Genomic DNA, 19,040 nt, shown 5'->3' with positions numbered 1-19,040 from the left:
TTCAATTGCATCATACACTTAAGAAATGCTAAATCCCGTTGGCTCTAATTTCCTTTAAGATATGGCGAGTACTAAACATCAATGGTACAAGTGGTGCTTCATCTAAGTGGGATCATCAATAGTCATGATGCAGTACATAATTCAGGGGCAAACACGTGCAATTATTCATCACTCTTAGTGAATCTCGTTTGGATATTAGTCTTTATCTAAACATTTGCACCGCATATTGCAGCTCTAATTTCTCCCAGCCCGTTTTTCAAAACCCCAATGGCCGCTTTGAGGGTCACCACGGTTAAACGGCGTTAAACTCCCGGCCCGTTTTCGGATCCTTGAGCCCGGGCTGAAAAGACGCGTATGCTAAAGCGCCGCAAATGAGCTCCAAAGGTTCTCGTCGCAAGTGGATGCGCGGTACAAAGCACGAGTGGCTCTTCACCCACTCGCTATTTTCAAACCTGGATGATGAACTGTGTTTTTACTGTTGTGGGTATCAGCTCAAGTGTAACATATTGCGCTGCCATTTTTGTTTCTGCGTGGGTGTTTGTAAAAAAACGGGATTGCCATCATATTATGCCATGTACACAGTCTGCACATTTGTTTTGGACGAGTACCCTTGTTAGCACCGTTTTGCCACCGCGTGTTTGATTATTTTTTTTCCTATTCCTGCTCGTACTTTGGCTCACAGAAAGGCTGCGAGGCACACTGCGCCGATGACCAATTTCGCTGTCATAACAACCTCTGCATCTCCAAAAAGTGGCTGTGTGATGGCCAAGAAGACTGCAAGATGGGAGAGGATGAGAGAAGCTGCCATGGAACAGGTACACGATACAATCAACACAACATTTCTTGATATTTTCTTGACTTTCTTTTTCTGGGGAAAAGAAATCCTCCAGCAGGGTAGAAAAATGTTTCTTATCATTCGGCTTTGGGATGATTTTCTTGTCCGTGCCATTTTGGGACAGGTTTGGAATATAAAAGTCTGGTGAGAAATGATAGCGGTATTATTTGGGTTATATATGTTCTGCTTTATCTCTACCTAAATTCAGCTAAAACAAGATGAAATGCAAGTCGACACGGGATTAGAAATTCCGCTGCAACCTGCAAACCAGGAGGGAAAAAGTCTTTTAGAGGCACAGGATATTTAAAGTGTCTCATCATTGCATATTTCAAAAAGATCAAAGTGCGCTAAAAATTGTACCACAACAGCATGTCTGCAACCACTGAAAGTAATTCCAACGACACCCAAGTCACTCACCAGGCCAAGCTCCGCCTTTTAAAGCCATATACACTCCAAACTTTGGTGTATGAGGGTTGATTTTGCTTTCATTTACAATCATGCTGACGTTTCCGCAGTGGCCCCTTCGTGTTCAGTGAACGAGTACGTGTGCGACAGCGGCGGCTGCGTGTCAGCCAGTCTGCGTTGCGACGGCCACGACAACTGCCTGGATGGCTCAGATGAGGTCGGTTCACCTTTACGAGACGCCTCTGAATCTTTGTGGCTAAAGGTGCGTGTTTGCCATGCGTCATGACAGACTGGCTGCGTCAAAGAGTGCCGAGAAGATGAGTTTCTGTGCCTGAACCGAGCGCACTGTATCCCTCGACGCTGGCGTTGCGATGGCGTTATGGACTGCATGGATCACAGCGATGAGGAAAACTGCAGCCCGGGTAGGTGGGATGCCGGTGCCGGAGTCTCAGATTCAGAGATTGGAGGAAATCATTAATTGAATAAATAAATAAATAAATAATGGGTAATTATAATAATAGAAATAATTGATCATTTAATTATCGATAATTCATTTTCATGAAATAAACATGTTCAAAAATCAGGCCTGGAGTTGACCAAATCCCGCTAGGCCGCTAATCTTTGCATGCAGCAAAACGCAACGCAGCTCTGCTTACCTTAACATGATAGCGGGCTTAGTCGGACTTATAAGAAGTGCACAAGTATTATCGATGCAAGTGCTTCCCACCTAAATGCCGTGGGGGGGGGGAATACAAAAGATTTTAAATCAGATGGAGGCGGAGAGGAATGGATCAGAGTAACACCTTTTGTCCGCTTGAATAGACTTTTCATCGGGAGCTAACATTGAAAATGTGTGGGGGAGTGTTTCATTTCTTCGTGTGACCGTAGGTGCTTTCTTTTGCCGGGCTGATGAATTCATTTGCAATAACACCTTGTGCAAACTTCACACATGGGTGTGCGACGGCAAGGACGACTGCGGCGACAACTCTGACGAAGACGCAGACATGTGCGGTGGGTCCGCCGCCTCAACTGTGCTTTGCTTTAAAGACAATCAAGCTGTCTTTGTTTTAAGATATTTATGAGCCGCTACCCCCGCCGACGCGGTAGATATTTAAATGCGCGCGGTCCCTTACAGAGCCGTAACCATTTTGTTTTTATCTCGTTTTATCTGCAGAAAAACTTGCCTGCCCTCCTACGAGGCCATTCCGCTGCAGAAATAATCATGTTTGCCTGCGTGCTGACCAAGTCTGTAATAAAGTGGACGACTGCGGTGACAGTTCGGACGAAGAGGAGTGCGGTGAGGACACCTTACATCCATTTTATTAACTTACAAAGGCCTCGTGGTGTGCTTGTATGAATGTTCACATTGATAGCAAAAACTGTCTGTGACAAACAACTCTGGCTGAGACTCAAAGCAATCTTTCCTCACTCTATTCGAAATGTTCTAGCATTTTTTTATGATTTTTTTTCTCTTGGCCACCGGGGGCACTATAATACAGAATCAGATGTACGAATATGCACATAGACCGTCACGGTAAGCTGCAGTCATAAAATGTTTTTATCACAAAGGATAAAAAATATCGATGCCGCAAAGTATAGTTCGATTGTCTATCTGCACAAGTTGCTGCACCCTTTGTATTGAAATATCTGCTCCTTCAAGGGTTGATGATATTTTCGATGCGGAAGGCGGCGGGTTTCCGCAGGTCGCCTGGACGATAACTGCTGCGTCTTCGTTTCTTTTTACGACATCCTGACGCGTTCCTGCAGCGCCACACTGATTTGAGTGATGGCGCCGAGCAGGCCCGAGTGAACGGGACAAATGGCTTCATTCATATTTCACTCTTTCATCCTCTCCCTCTCTCCCCCTTATCTCCCTCTCTAATTCCATTGATCCGGCCATCAATCTCTCACTTCACTCCATTACCTCCCTCCATTGTACGCCTCTTCCCTCCATCCATCTTTTCAATCTCACCTCGGCCCCATCATGCCATCCTGCTATCACTTCATTTCCTTCCTTTTTTAATCCCCTCCATTCCATTCCCTCCTGATCTCCCTTGTAAGGTGGGCCCAAAGTGTTTGAGATCCCCCGCATAACCCTTATTTTAAAAGCGGTCTTGCGATATTCTCGTCTGGGTCCAGAAGTGGCGGCCGGAAGACCTCGACCTTGCGGGAAGACCGAGTTCACCTGCAGCAACCGTCGCTGCGTCTCCATCCAGCTGCAGTGCGACCTCTTCAACGACTGCGGCGACGGCGGTTCCGATGAGCAGGACTGCAAAGCCCGTGAGTATAGCGCCCACCCAAACCACGCCGTGAGGTCTTCGGGAGGCGGGCCCATCTCCCGGTTGCGGCTGTGATGTTTTGTTTTTTTATGCTAATGTATGTATGGCCCCGTTGGTGCGTGTGATGTGAAAGACCACGTTGTCCTTTTGGCTTTTACACATCAAAGCGCAGCAGGTGTCTGAGATGCAAAGGACGTCATCAAAAAGGCTGCGTTTGTATTTGTAGTCTCCAGCGGCGATGTCTGCGGCAAGAAAACAAATCCGTGCGGAGAGGACGCCATCTGCAACCAGACCAACGCTAACGCCGTATGCCAGTGCAAAGCGGGCTTCAAGAGGAACCAGAAGTCAGGACAGTGTGACGGTAGTTGATGATCCTTTTTTGATGCCCCATCTACAAATGGATGGCATTGCTGCATGAGAATAAATCTTATCGTCACATGTACGGAAAAATACAGGTTTCATTCTGTTAAAGCGAAGTCACCAGGCTGTCAGAACGGCGACGTTTCCGTTGAGCTTTCACAACTAATAGCGCCAAACGTGTCCAAATGGATATTCATTCTCATCTTGTCGTTATTTCCAGAGACAAACGAGTGTCTGCAGTTTGATACGTGTCCACACTACTGCACAAACACCAAAGGATCATTCAAGTGCACATGTGACCGAAATTATAAGGAGATTGAAGGAAATTGCATTGCAAAAGGTACGACGCTCGGAAACTTTTACATAAGCCAATCGCTGTTTTCTTCCAATGACCCGCATTGCTGTTTTTGTCAAATTGAAGCGAGCTAATTCTGTTTCGCTTTCTTTTCTCAACTCTGCGGGCAGGACCAGATGATCGAGTGCTCTACATAGCTAACGACACTGAAATCCGAAGTTTTGCGTATCCATTTAACCAGAGCCACGGACACAAAGTGCTGGCACAAATCGAGGACAATGCTCGCATTATTGGGATGGATGCTTTGTTTCACCACCATAAATTTATCTGGGCTACCCAATTCAACCCCGGCGGAATATTTTACAAAGAAAGTACGGAAAGAAGTCAAACTAAGACAAACAGCCGAAACATTGTAAGTATGTATGAATGTGGCGCCGAAAGAGGCTTTCATTGTTTGTATTGTAGTGCTGTCGAATTGTAATATTTTGCTTACCTTCAGCTACATTAAACAAAACATCCTAATGAGGATGGAAATGAATGCACATTTTCCCATCATGCACTGACTTTTGTGTTTTACTCATTTGTTTCCAGTGTCCCGACTTTCGACGACCCCGAGACATTTCCGCCGACTGGATCACCGGGAATATCTACTGGACCGATCACTCACGGATGCACTGGTTCAGCTATTACACGGCGCACTGGACCAAATTACGCTATTCCATAAATGTCGGACAACTCAAGGGACCAAATTGCACACGCTTAATTACCGACATCGCCGGAGAGCCGTACGCCATCGCTGTCAACCCCGTTCGAGGGTAAGTGGGGCTGTAAGACTTTTAGGACCATTATCTACCAAATATACAGTACTTTTTCTGTCGGACCACCGTGATGATGATACCATCAGCTACCACAAATGTCAGGTACACTTGAAATATAAAGCGTTGTTTATAAAAAAAAAATAAAACCAACAACCTGTCTTGAGAAATGTTTTAAACCCGGTAGAACAATAAAACGCCGGAGCTGCTGTCGGCCACAGCTCACAGCCAAAAACTACATGTATAATCTTCAGCAGCACATCTGCTCATTTGCAGTGGACATTTCGAGTGTTTAATGATCTGATATTTCTAAAGCTTTGCAGTATTAACCAGCTGGGCTCTAATTGTGTATGTTGGCCATTAGAGGCTGAGCAGGTAATGTACTGTACACTGGCTTGTTATACCATAGCTGCCTGCCGCATTCAAATATACAACATAATGAGATGGCTGACATTGAATCAAAACAGCAAAGCAAATGCGCAGCCAGCCGATGGATCAGATCTCATTAGAATGATCTGCAGGGTTGAGGCGAGCCACAGCTCAGCTACAATTAATACCTTCTCTACGTCCAGGGGCGGTCCTAGCTTGAAGGAGCCCACTTTGATGTTCTCTGACAGAAGTTGGGGTGTAATCATATTATGGCATGTAGAGAATCTGGAGCGCTGGTGATGAATGCAGTCAGCCAATGTTGCTCTGTCACGCAGGATGATGTACTGGACCGTAGTAGGCGACCACTCTCATATCGAAGAATCCGCCATGGACGGTTCTTTACGCAGAGTGCTTTTGGAGAAGAACCTCAGGAGACCAACCGGTAGGTATTTCCCATCCAGTTACATGGGCAAGTTGTCGGTCTGCCTCATATTATGTTCCGCTAAGGTTTTGAAAATGAAGCTAGGTGGTACTAAAGCAACGGTCTACACAAATGAATCTTACTGAAGTAGCTGTTTTGTTTTTTTGAACGGAGAAACGGTCTTGAACTAGTTTTGAGCATCTGCTTTGGCCTCCTTTAATTCAAGCGGCAACATTCTGTTGTGTTTACAGAGCGAGGAATTCATCATCTGCGCCAAACCTATTTAAAACACCCGAGCTGGCTCTCAGTTATCTAGTCAAACACCGCGCGGGAAGTAAAAGTGATTAATTGGTTTGGAATTGTAACGTAAGCAGTCTTAAACACGACTATCCAAAGTACGCGGCACAAAGCGCTGAGATCTACTCGGTTCTTTCCACACTGGACCATTGATTGTTGAAAGCAAAACAAGGCAAAGGGTAGAAACATTTCAGCTGGCCTGCGCTGACCCTGGCTCCTCCAGACGCCTGACCACTTCCAGTGCAGTTTGGACGGTAAATAAAAGTCTTTGTTTTCTCGTCCCCGCAGGGTTAGCCATCGATTATTTCAATCAACGTTTGTACTGGGCTGATCCGGAGCTTTCGCAGATTGGCAGCGTGAGATTGGATGGTTCCGACCCGTTGATGACGATCAATGAGAGACATGGTAATTCCTGCCATCAGATGGCTCACTTTCCCAAAGCAAGTTGAGATTTGTTTCTTTTTGTTTCTGTTGTCTTAGAAGTTGATTGCTGTATTTGCAGGCATCTCCCAACCTTATAGAATCGATTTATTTGAAGATTACATCTACGGAACTGGCCTCAAGCATCAAATCTTCAGGATTCACAAATTTGGCAAACAGCCTGTGGAGTTTTTTAACTTGGGGGTGGAGAAGCCAACCAATGTCTTGATCTCCCACCGATTCAAACACCAAGATGGTAATTTGTTTCGTTTTGTTTTGTCGGGGGGAGGGCATACATGATCAAACCATGAAGCTTTTGAAGCCATTTACGCTTCCGCGAATTCAAGCTTTCCGAACGGCTTCTGAGGTCATTGCGCAACAGTACGCGTACAGTACAAGTTGTCCAAATGGCGTTGCATTCAAATGGAGTCAGGCGAGCCATTTTTCAAAAGGAAGCTTTGGTGTCCCTGAGAGACTCATTAGACCTGGCATGCAACGGGTGGGCTGAAGATGTGCACAGAAAGCTTTGACATGAAGCCTGCTTGTCCCTCAACAAACTGGCCTGTTATTTTTTTAATATGGCCTATACTCTGGTTCAAAATGTGTATTTTTTTATTTATTATGGATTTATCAGGCTTGAAAGACGTTCTTTGGCAAAACCGCACTCATCACTGATATTTGATGTTATTTTGCAATTAATTAGTTAATAAATGACTTTTAAATGTTTTAAATTAAATATAAATTATTTTTAATGTATATAATATAATGGAATTTTTAAAGAAATTCTCTGCAACTGCTCGAGTTTACAGTTTGGTGATGTTGGCCGTGTAAAATTGTTCATGTGGGGCCAAACAAATATTCCGCTCATTAAAACTGTACGAGAGAGAGTAAACAATTTGAATGAAGCACTGCATCACAGATCCCATCTTGCTTTTCCCCCAACAGCGTCAAATCCGTGCCTGAGGATGTCTTGTGATTTCATGTGTTTGCTCAACCCCACGGGTGCCAGATGTATTTGTCCGGAGGGCAAAATGCTGATCAACGGCAGCTGTAGTGACGTCAACACCTCAGGTGGACTTTGCTTTTTTCTTCTGCCGCATTCAACAAAATTGGGAAATATCGCTAGCAAACGTGTTCTTGTCGTTCCTGTTGCCAAGATCAAGCCAAAAGAATTCGCAGCACGTAGTGTTTGTTGCCTTTACTGGCTTTTTCTCCCGTGGCCAAGGTGAATTATGTCGTCCCCCCTGTGAGAACGGAGGCCGTTGCTTAGCCAATGAGAAAGGAGACTGGAGGTGCTACTGCTGGCCCGATTTCTCGGGCCAATGCTGCGAGGTCAACCACTGCACAGACTACTGCTTAAATGGAGGAACCTGCACGGGCTCGCCGCTGGGTAAGAAACAGTGATTGTGCCAGTCAGAGTAGTTTTCACAGTTTTGGTTCATTTTGAAATGTACTTGTCAAAAGAAGTGTGAGGTTGTCATCTGTCACCGGCCGATGGTTGCTGTTTTAAAGTCCCCCGCCCACCCCCCCCCCCCCCCGGGGGAATCCTCTGATTCCAACGCTGAGACGAAATGTTCAATGTTGGGGGGCTTCGGGCCATTTGCCGCTTGCACAATGACCCGGAAGAGCAACATTTCACATCTCTTTCCTCGGTGACATCCTTGCGGCGGTTTAGCTGCTTCAGTGAGCTTTGCGCTTTTTGGGCTCCCACACAAATTGTCACTTTTCTATTTTCGACATTTTTTGGGCCCTTTTGATTGTCGTGTGCCCATGTGGAAAAACCCTGAAATACACAATAAGTGCCTTTAGGTATGTACGTGACCCCACTAACTGTTGACGATTTCCTGCCTTGGGGCAGCCAACGTAAAAATTCCTTGTTGGTGTAATTTTCCACTTAATGGTTGGCCAGGCCCTGCAGAGATGCAACTATTTGTACACAAACAATTAACAAGTCAATTTTCCATTACATATGGCCTTTAAATTGCCCCTGGGATTGATTTTTACTTTGTGGAGGTAGTAGCCTTGTGCTCGCTCATGTTCCACAGTCCACGTGCTAATGGACTTCTAACGACGGGCCGACAGCGACCGGGATAGAGATGTGTGTGTCTTATTATTTTATTATTTTGCTTAACGATGAGGTCACTGGAACCAGATGCATCTTAATGCGAATTAATTTTAGCTTAGTTGAATCATTTTAGCTTAGCAAATTTGTCTTTGCGGGCCACATAAAATGACGTGGCGGGCCCCCGGGCCTTGACGTTGACACCGATGCGGTAACAAGACGATCACGCTTGACCTTGCGTTGAAGTTGGGCTCGCGCGCCGCACGTAGAAAAATGATTTCCTTCACTTTTGCCGTGGCCTCTAATCCCGAGGGCACGTTGCGCTCTGCAACATTTGCTGCGCTCGGAGCTCCTTGGCCTTATTTATAGAACATCCAAATGTTGCTGCTTTTTCTGCGCCTTCCTTAATCCCTCCCCTCGCGTCTCCATTTATCTAGGTAAGCCTACTTGCCAGTGTCCTCTGGGCTTCTCGGGGCCGTTCTGCGAGAGGAGGATATGCGACAACTACTGTTTGAACGGCGGCACGTGTGACGTCACCGGGGGGAACCAGCCCGTGTGCCGCTGTTTGTCAGAATACACCGGAGAGCGCTGTCTGTACCGTGAGTGGCGCACCACCTCCAATTTAACCACGGCTTGAGGGAAATACTCGTGTCGGCTTCACGTGATTGACACAAACCTACGCTTTTCAAAGTTCAGGGCGTGCAACAAAAGCTTCCGCCCGAAGCGTTTCGGGGGTTATTTCCCTTCACGCAAATATCACTTTGCAGTGAAACAAAACAAAAGCACGGCAATCAAACAACCGTCGGGTGTTTCTGTGCAGCGGTGATAATGATTTTATTGTCTTCTTTTTTTTTTCCCCCCACTCTGCTTTTGTAATCATTGTTAGTGGGGGGAAACAATTTTGGCTGCACACCATTAGCATCTCTCCTCCCATTGTTTGCCCAAGGGGTGAAATGTTTTCAACTGTGTCTAAGATGTCATTTGATCAGGATAATTAAGTCCCATTAAAAGCTTTCACAAGTCCAATTAAGGCAGCTCAAAGTACATTCTTGGAGTGTTGTCAACATCTCTCTCTCTCTCTCTCCCCCCTCCCTGCAAATGGCGAGCAGATATTTGTCACCACTACTGCGTCAACTCCAAGGCGTGCACGCTGTCCAGTAGCGGCTACGTGGAGTGCGTGTGTCCCGCCAGGTTTGAGGGAAACAAATGCGAGGTGGACAAGTGTCTGCGGTGCCACGGCGCTCCGTGCCTCATTAACGACGAGACGACAGATGTGGTTTGCAAGTGAGTTATCGCCTTCTGCTCGCTCCGCTCTGGCGTCGGGAGGCGCGTCCACATTTGCATTATTTATACGTTTGTCGAATCCCAGATGTGTACAACGCATTCAATAATCGTGCCTATTACACGTATTACGGCGGTGTCGCGAGATTCCAACGACTCGGCGATTCGCAGATACGATCTGTTGCTTACCTTATTGGTTTTGGTCCCTGGAATGTAAATTTGTTTTCTTATATTAAAGTTGCGTCTCAATCCAACAATATATTCCGAATCAACTTCATGTTTTTCTGCTCGTCGTTATTTCAGTTGCACCAACGGGCGAATCGCGCCGAGCTGTCAACTGTGTGACGGATATTGCTACAATGGAGGCACCTGTCACCTGGACCCCGACACCAACCTGCCTTTCTGTCAGTAAGTCACTCGCTACTCACTGGCAGCAGCGACACTCTGATTATTCTCAACCCACCCGGCTGCCTACGTGTCTTGATCTCGGTAATCCTTGCTCGGGGAGTACAACCGAGAACCGTCGCGGGGTCCCCTTCGCCCGTTCGGAGAGTCGATCGAACAAGCTGTTCCTACGCAATTGTGAAAGCAAAGTGGTGTTTGATGTCACATGGCGCAGCGTGGGGCCGGGTGCCAGAGCGCCATCTTAGGCTGTTTGACACGTCGCTGTGGCTTAAGGCATTCACGCGGATATAAAAAAAAAAAAAAGTGGAATCCTGTTCATAGCTTGCCACTTTGAGCCTATCACACAAGTCCTCCTTGCAGTAAAGAGCTGGTGTCAGGTTTCTGTGTCTCTCTTCAGTCAGCGGATTTAGAAGTTTGCTCTCCAGAAAGAAAAGGGCTATGTGTCACTCAGTTAACATGACATTCGGTGGGAGGAGGAAACTCAACTAAAAATAAAAAACTCTTCCAAGCATGTCCCACCGATTCCTATCAACCTGAGTCATAATCGCATGCGGCGTTTTGTCCAAAGTTTCTTCAAGGGGGAAATTGGAATTCTTTTCTTCTCAAGCCCAACGCTCTGCATTTTTAACTGCTCATTGTCCAGGCTCGCTCGCTCGATTGAAATTTCTACTCGTCTGGCAAATTCCGGTGGAGAGAATCAATTTCTATGCAAATGATTCTCTCCTATTGGATGAGGTCAACGCATCTGATCGGAAGGGTTCATTCTTTCCTGAAAGGAACACCAGATGATAAGATGTGTACAATAGGAGCGCCGATCTTGACTCGGTTGGAATGACTTTGTATTTTCAAGTAGCAACTTGACAACTGTCATGTCCTTTCTGTCACGTCCTTCGTTAGTTTGGTTTGTTTTCCTTCATCTGGCTCAATGTCATGTTTCCCTTGTGAACCCAACGTCTGTCTTGTTCGCTTATTGTTTCCATCTGGTCTTGTCAGCCCCGCCCCTTTGCGTCTCCCAATTGTGTCTCGTCCAGGTGTTCCTAGTCTCGTCGGTTTGTCTATTTAGTTCCTGCCTTCTGCTCACTTCCTGTTTTGGTCATTTTATGCTTTGTGCTGTGCTTCTCCCCAAGTCTGTTTTTGCTACCTTGACCAATAATACCCTGTTTGTTCTTTTTGGTTCCATTTAAAGGAAATCTTATTTTTTCTCATTTCTGTAGTTGAGCCCTCCACACGCACCCGAACAGAGACAAAAAAACATCGGTGAGAATCGATTCATTAATGTTGACTCGAATTATCATCAACTTTGACTAAAATCAAAAAAGTTGAAACCAACACACCTCCAACACAGATATAAAATGTTTGGCTTGCCAAATGGATTTAGTTTTCGGTTTCTTCTTGCACAGCGTGCGCTTATAACTCAGCAGGTATTAATCCACGGCCGACTGCGTCGTTTTTCACGGAGACTAATATTCCCTATGCTGGCAGTTGTGATTTATAAGCATGGAAAAAAAGGGAGGCTCCTCAATTTAGGCAGTGTTTGCATTAGGTCTTGAATTCAGTGGCTTCCAAATCTTTTCCCAATTATTCCTTCCTGCAGTAGTCCAAAATTCACGATTTTATTGAGGAGCAGGCGAGGTCTCACTGCCTCGTCCTGCTTTCATTTTCAAAAGAAACACATTGAATACATTTGATATATCGTTGCTTGCTTTTTATTTCATGTCGTGATACAAAAGATATCATTGAAGAAGTTTCTCATTTGCGTCAGCGGCCTTCAAACGTAAAAATACGACGGTGACATAACATTCAAGCTGTTTTGTGTTGCCTAGTCACGGAGCAAATGAAACTTCCAGCATCCATTTGAAATGTTGCCTTTTTTGGAAGTTGACGTTTTGAACGTACGCAACCCAAATATTCAATCGTAACACCTCATTTATTTTGAATGACATAAAAGGTCAAATCCCAATTATTTTGATGTCACCGGGTGAGCTGTTGATTGTATTTTAAATTGGCTCCGCGGCTCAGGCACGGACGGACTCCATCCCCTCCTGGAATGGACGGCTTCAATGGGGCAAAGGGCGAGGTCAACTGGTGGGCTTTTGGAAAGCCCCTTTTGCTGATTCCGCCAACACTGTTTTACAGCTGCACATCAGGGTTCAAGAACCAACGTTGCGATGAGCTGGCCAACCCCTGCGATTACTTCTGTCAGAATGAGGGGATGTGCACATTAACCGCTCTTAACAAACCCCGTTGCAAGTAGGTCACCTCGCCAGCCGGCTTTCTCGACGTCTTCCTGCCTCACTCAACTCCATGACGAGAAGGCCTCTCTGTCTCTCTTTGTGCCACCTTCTAGTAACTCTTCATGTAACAAGTGCTCCAAAATACATTTGCACGAATGATTACATAGCGCCCACGAGGGATGATTACCGCCTGTCCTGTTTTTTGATTGACAGCTCGATCAAGATGCGGCGTGGTAAAAAAAATATTTTCAAAAATGCTCGTCTTGTCAGGCGTTGCGAGGTGTTTTGCCTCTCATTCAGTCCTTTCACATGTGCAAATGAAGTTCTTCTTTGTTTTATGAATTCAATTTAAGGTGCGAGAGTGTCAGGGCCCGAGTGTCAAGGAAAGAAAATAACTTTTTTTTTTTTTTTAAAGAAATAGGTTGTATCTTCATGCGTTCCTTTATGCCAGGGGTGTCTAGTTTTCAAAACAGAGACTCATAAAAACTGTTCAAATATCTCAAATGAAATATTGAAATGAAATCAAATATTTAAAAATAAAACTTATTTTAAAAAAATTGAATGGTAATAAATATCTCTTTTTTTTAAAAGTGAAAACAATTTGAAATTTTGGAATTGACATATGAATTCAATGCACAATTTTTTCTTCGCCGGCCACCTCAAATGATGTGCCGAGCCGTATCTGGGCCTTGACTTTGACACCTGTGCTTAATGCGAACTGGTGCGCTGAAGCCTATCCTGTCTGACCTAAAAATGTTCTCGTTGTTCCAAAAGCAATCTATCAATCCGTAACAACCCCTCCAGACGATACATGGACGACATTAGGTTAATACGGCCGTCTCGTACATTTCAGCAACGTATCGAGCCAGACTGCCGAGCGGCTCGCTTGCCGACTCTAACGAGCGCGTCGGGTGAAGCCGCCGAGGCACTTGTTACATGATCAGTTGCCGTACGTCACTCGCTCTCCCATATCATACGACCCTCGTAGGGACCCGGGGGGCCAAATCCGACGTGACATCATGTGCTCATCAGGCTGCATTTCGCAACACGTGCATGACGGCCAGCCCGCAGATGAAGATTGCTTACAAGCTACGGCAGCATGTCCCATTTTGTTTTTCTGCTCAAAGAACATTGGTTGAGAACGTAGCGGAGGACGGTGTTGCTGTCATATATGCTGTAATTGCTAGGAATGCATGTAATTAGTGGTGATTCATACATACTATCATTATCTGGTTGGACTTCCTGGATCATTCATGCTTTACTGGCCCATCTGCGCTCCTCGTGTAAAATGACATACCTTCGCCGTTACGAGGGACATCCATCATCAGCGGGCGCCACGCTAATAGGACTCGTCCCGCTGTCATCTTTTCACGTTGTTCTCTCCGCACGATAATAATCTACATCAACTCTCACTCAACATGCATAAAGATTGTGCTTTTCTCTCAGATGTCGGGTTGTCCGGTTCAACCCTGTCGTCGTTGTTTCGTACCAGAAAGTGTGTTAAAGGTTGTTTTTTTTTTTTTACCATGCTATTTTCTGACCAGGTGTTCGACAAACTGGGCTGGAACGCAGTGTGAGAGACCTGCACCCAAAAGCAGCAGATCAGACAATACCACTGGAGGTTGGTTCATTAGAAGCACATAGAAGAAGCATAGATATGCTTTTACTGGGCAGAAAGAAATAGTTCCTGATCGTCTCTCTATTTTAGGAAGCATAGCCATCATTGTGCCTCTGGTCCTGCTGGTCATCTTAATCGTGATGGTGGTGGCGGGTATTTACATCTGCAGACGAAAACAAAGGTTGGTGACCGATCCGGCCATCTGTTTTCCACACAGAATCCCACGCGAGCACGGGGAGAACACGCAAACTTTACGCAGGAGCGAGCCGAGGTTCAAACCTAGAACCTCAGAAATGTGAAAGACGGGTTAACCACGTCCACATTGTGCTGCCGAGTGAAAATCTATGAGGATAAAACAGGGCTTTGTTCAAACCGAGCATGATTTCAGTTTTTCGGATCGTTATAATCCATTAAGCCTCTGACTGCAGTTCAGCTTTTCAGTTTCTCGCCAGTTCTGTTTGATGTATTTTGTGAAACTTGCTGGAATGATTCGCAAAGATGACTTACAGTTGAGCAGTCCCAGGTTTTTTCAGTCCTGCTTCGCTATCAGGAAACAGGAAAACTCAAAACGTTCCCTTCAATGGGCTCGGTTGACTCCGCCCACAACAGAAAATGGCTGAACCTGTTCCATATCTGTATTTTGTGACACCTGTAGGGGGAAACGTGTCCAAAGGCAGCCCATGACCAACGGCGGAATCAACGTGGAGATCGGCAACCCGTCTTACAACATGTACGAAGTGGACCACGACAACCACGCCGATGCGGGCAGCCTGCTACGACCCAGCTTCACGCTTGACCCTCATAAGGTGGGTCACCAAGCGGCCATTGAAGAATCTCCCAGAGGTTTGGCGTACGTTTACGAGTCAGGTTTTGAATTGCGTCGAGAAATCCGGTGTGCTATAACACGACTCACATGCATATATTGTTTATCCTCCGCAAAGAACGCCTAACACGACAAACGGCACCTTTCGGCATCTGCTATTGTTAGCTCAGCACAGCTCCATTTCAAACCCTTTTTTGCTCTTCTGCAACAACCTCCTCCGACTTGTGGTTTTCCGCATGCTTCTAGCAAACAGTTAACGGCCATTTTGCATGATGAGCAGCGTGGCTTGCTTGTGTTTCAGGGCTGGTGTGTCAAATCCAGTGACGCTCGCACCTTGGGTATCAATTCGGTGCCCAAGGAGGTAATCCCTGGACAGGTGAATTTTTCAAACCTCACTATGACTTTGCCTGATAAGGACATGAACCATCGTTGTATAGAATGTAAGCAATCAACGAGGGCCTGCAATTGATGTTGAAATCTGTCGTTTGTCTTGACGATTCTTCCATTTGTGTTTGCATGATTGTCTTGCTGCATGTTAAGTGGTCTCATGATTCTCATTTCCTTTGCATTTCTTCACTTTCAAGATGCACATACTGATATTGACCTACTAAAGCACACTTTCTTTTTATTTAATAATGTATTCATTTATTTGTCGACCTTTCAAGACGGTTGTAAACACAAGGTAAAAAAAAATCTGAATTGGAGACTGCTAATTAATTGTGAGCAAAATTCAGCAGGGCATCACATCATGACTATTGCATTTTATTTGAATGTTTTTTTCTCTTCCTTCCCTCCATCCAGCCCATGAATTACAGCAACCCGGTGTATGCCAAGATGTATATGGACGGACAAAACGGTCAGAAGCCGCTCATCAATATCGACGAGAGAAGAGAGCTACTCCCAAAGAAATTCGAGGGGATTATTCATGAAACTGCTGCATAGCCTACTTGACGCTTTCTACTTATTTTTTTTTAAGCCACGGTATACAATGTAGAACACAAAGGCGGCAAAACACTAATTTTCTACAAAGCTTATTTTGTTGTGTTTCCTCACATCGCATCACGTTGCTTTTTAACGTCCGTTCAACTGAATGGCACTTTAGCCTCTGAGGTGCAAAAAAAAATGTATTCACCCTGCACATTTTAAACGCTTTGAATATCTATTTAGTGGGAAACAGAAGCTATTTGATCAAGTCATTACAAAACGGTTTGGGGGATTTTTTAAAAAAAATATTTGGGTTCAACCTCAAAACGTTACACGTCCCTCTGCTCGGATTCAAGTGTTTTGAATGGTCTTTGCCATTGCCATGAACTTAATGCGTGGTTGTCACCACACCAATATGCTGTACAAAAACAATGTTTCTTTTTGCTGAAAGAGACGGAAGCCCACCTTGAATGTTCTCCGATCAGATCCCGTACTGTACGCTGAGAGGACAAAATACTGAATATCATATTTTTCTAAAGCTGGTGTCTTACAGTTTGTATGTACGCAGCAGTTGTACCGCAAAGCTAGTCCACGCAAGATTTATCATAGATGATATCTGTTACTTTCCAAAAGGAGGAGGATAAATATCAAGACTTTTTATAATTTTATATTTGATTTGTATGTGGTTTGACTGCTATGTATTTTGACAAAATGTATTAAATGTAAGTAATTTTTTATATATAAAATGTAAATCAATATTGAATAAAGGGGCTTTATTTCCACGCAGCCGCACTTCCTTATGACCAAATTCAAAATGCTTCTTCTTTTACACGAGGATGTAAGCAATGCGAGCACATTTTAATGCACTGCCATTCTCTCCCTTGTGATGTGTTTTTCTAGCCACATAACTCCCCGTCCACAGTCACCATAGCAACCAGACTGATGCCTGCCTGCGTGGCTGCCTGCGTTGCTGCCTGCCTGCCTGCCCTTTCTCTGTCCCACATTTGTGGATGTTGCCATTTCAAGCCATGTCTCTGCGGACATCAAAACATTGTGAAAGGGTTTTTTTTTTTTCTTCTTGGGTTGACCAACAATAGCAAATTTAAGCAATATTTTGGTTTTATAAATATTCTTGTGCAATATTTCTGATACCTAAAGGTCTTAAAATCGTCTCAAAATATTTAAGACTAAGCAACCATCTGAATCTATATTTTTGACCACCAACAGCTCTCAGATTTCGCAAGAGGATCTTCCGCATGGAGTAGCTGTAATGAACAACATGGCTGAAAGTAAAATCATCTCTGGGCTTTGGGATTGCAATTCACCAAGAGCTTTTGCTATTTATTAGCAGGGAATCCAAGGTAGACTTTCATAACACTTTACAGCACCAATTAGTGGGCTGTGCTTGTTTCAGGAGGAAACGCAGGACAGATTGAATGTGGTCAATTAAGAATGTCAATCATTGCTTTGGAAGAAAAAAAAGTCCTAACTGACTGTTTCTCTTGCCTTATTTTTGGAAGGGTCAACATTGAAGAATTGAGCACAGGAACGCACCTGGAACTTCATTTCTGTCTCTGCAGGTATTTTTTGTTCCAGCTGTCAATTATTTGAGACAATAGAATTAAAACAACTGCAGTGGAACTTATGAAATAAAACCTGATCATTTTATTCCAATGTCAAACCAAAGTTACTTTGTAGAAAAAAAATTTTTTTAAGGGGTTTACTGACTCCAAGTTACCCTGGAATATGTTAAAAGTAAATTTATGGTCCAAATAAAAGCCTATGCGACATTTTAAAACACCCATGTTAGGAAATCATCATCAAATCTCATTATCATCATGACCACTGACTTGTTCTTTTTAAAGGGTGCTTAACTCAAATGGCAGCCTGACCTTGTAGAAATGTAAATCTAAAGCTAACAAATTACCCCAGTGACAAGGTCCATTCTTCAGTGTGACTTGCGAGATGTTTGCGCTCTCCTGCGAAATGTAAATCTGAAGGCCTTTTACAAGTTATCTCGGTGGCTAAAGCTGCTTAACAAAAGAATGGCTCTTGTGCGCCAAAAGGTTAGTCAATAAGTCCTTGTATTTACATGCAAACACGCAGGATGTGAGGCATCCTTGCAAAGCCTGACTAATGGGCGGATTTCCGAATTGCAATCCGCACAGTGGACGCTGCACTTCCATTGAGCTCAGCACGATGGGTTACTCTCGATATTTTAACCCTGCTATGATTGGTCACCTCGACTAAAAACTAAAATGAAGGCAAATGAGATCGGAAGAGACTTTGTAAAGTAGATTTGAAACGGCGGCATCTTTCGTATTTTTGGCCTGTTGTTTTTTCCGCGTGGAACAGAAAGTTGCGGAGCTTACTGACTCATCAGGCCGTAAGAATTCCGAGCGGAAGTTCCGCTTTCTCTTTTGTGTCTCGCCCAGCCTCGACAACCGTGACCTTTATTCGCTAAAGCTACGAGCTCAACTCAACACGTGTGAGTCCATGTCCGGCTGATCTTTTAGGATCAAAACTCACTTATTACTTTTCATGGATTGCGGTTCGCTAGATGCTGTCACCATGACGATAATAACGACTCGTAAGTCGAAGATAAAGACTCAGAGATTCCGCGTTGATATTGTTGGAATGGATATTTCATTTTTGTTGAACTTTTAGGCAATTATCGTCTTAGTGCCTGACTGGAAAATCACAGGCTCGTTTATCATCACGCGCGATATCTGGGCTAATGCTAAACATCACAGATGGGAAACTGGCCTTGGAAGAAGGAGAAACAACTTTAAATTTTGTCGCAAGCAGAACAACTTTAGTGGTAGTAAAATGATGTCCGGCTTTGGCTTTCAGAGATTTACTAGATGACACTTTTAGCGCCGAGGCTATTAATTCACAAAGAGCTTGTGTTGTGTCGATTTGTTCCACAAATTAAGTTGAGTTCAGTGTGCTGGTAAAGGTCCCAAAGCTTTTTTGATAACACGTCGTATAAATATTCTTGACGGCCGGCACGGATACATAAATAAGGCTCTGCCAGCGACGACTTTTCAAATCAAAAGTGCAGCCTCGCGCACGTCTCCGTAAATAAGACGAGGTGGCAATAAACCTCATCGCCAAATCAATTATAAACATGAGTTGCCTTGCTCTGCTCGATGCAATTTGCATAATGTTGATTCCGTAATGATTGTGTACGTCCA

General features: G+C 44.5%; 1 protein-coding gene across 1 annotated transcript in view; it reads left to right on the top strand.

Moving 5' to 3' along the window:
- The window catches only part of LOC119115382 (low-density lipoprotein receptor-related protein 1B-like), a 136,665-nt gene extending 120,040 nt beyond the window's left edge, over positions 1-16,625 (top strand). The window contains 24 exon segments of the mRNA XM_037239819.1: positions 683-815; positions 1,351-1,457; positions 1,530-1,662; positions 2,129-2,251; positions 2,415-2,537; positions 3,380-3,520; positions 3,746-3,880; positions 4,100-4,219; positions 4,345-4,586; positions 4,766-4,989; positions 5,694-5,800; positions 6,365-6,481; positions 6,579-6,752; positions 7,442-7,567; positions 7,722-7,886; positions 8,996-9,157; positions 9,668-9,842; positions 10,143-10,247; positions 12,381-12,494; positions 14,023-14,099; positions 14,187-14,277; positions 14,752-14,902; positions 15,221-15,295; positions 15,721-16,625. Coding sequence (XP_037095714.1) covers positions 683-815; positions 1,351-1,457; positions 1,530-1,662; positions 2,129-2,251; positions 2,415-2,537; positions 3,380-3,520; positions 3,746-3,880; positions 4,100-4,219; positions 4,345-4,586; positions 4,766-4,989; positions 5,694-5,800; positions 6,365-6,481; positions 6,579-6,752; positions 7,442-7,567; positions 7,722-7,886; positions 8,996-9,157; positions 9,668-9,842; positions 10,143-10,247; positions 12,381-12,494; positions 14,023-14,099; positions 14,187-14,277; positions 14,752-14,902; positions 15,221-15,295; positions 15,721-15,861 — 3,261 coding nt within the window. The 3' untranslated portion in view covers positions 15,862-16,625.
- The last annotated feature ends 2,415 nt before the right edge of the window (positions 16,626-19,040 follow it).

This window comes from Syngnathus acus, chromosome 21, assembly GCF_901709675.1.
Source record: "Syngnathus acus chromosome 21, fSynAcu1.2, whole genome shotgun sequence".
Classification (NCBI taxonomy): Eukaryota; Metazoa; Chordata; class Actinopteri; order Syngnathiformes; family Syngnathidae; genus Syngnathus; species Syngnathus acus.
The sequence above is the reverse complement of the archived record's forward strand: the minus strand, read 5'-3'. Positions and strand labels throughout refer to the sequence as shown.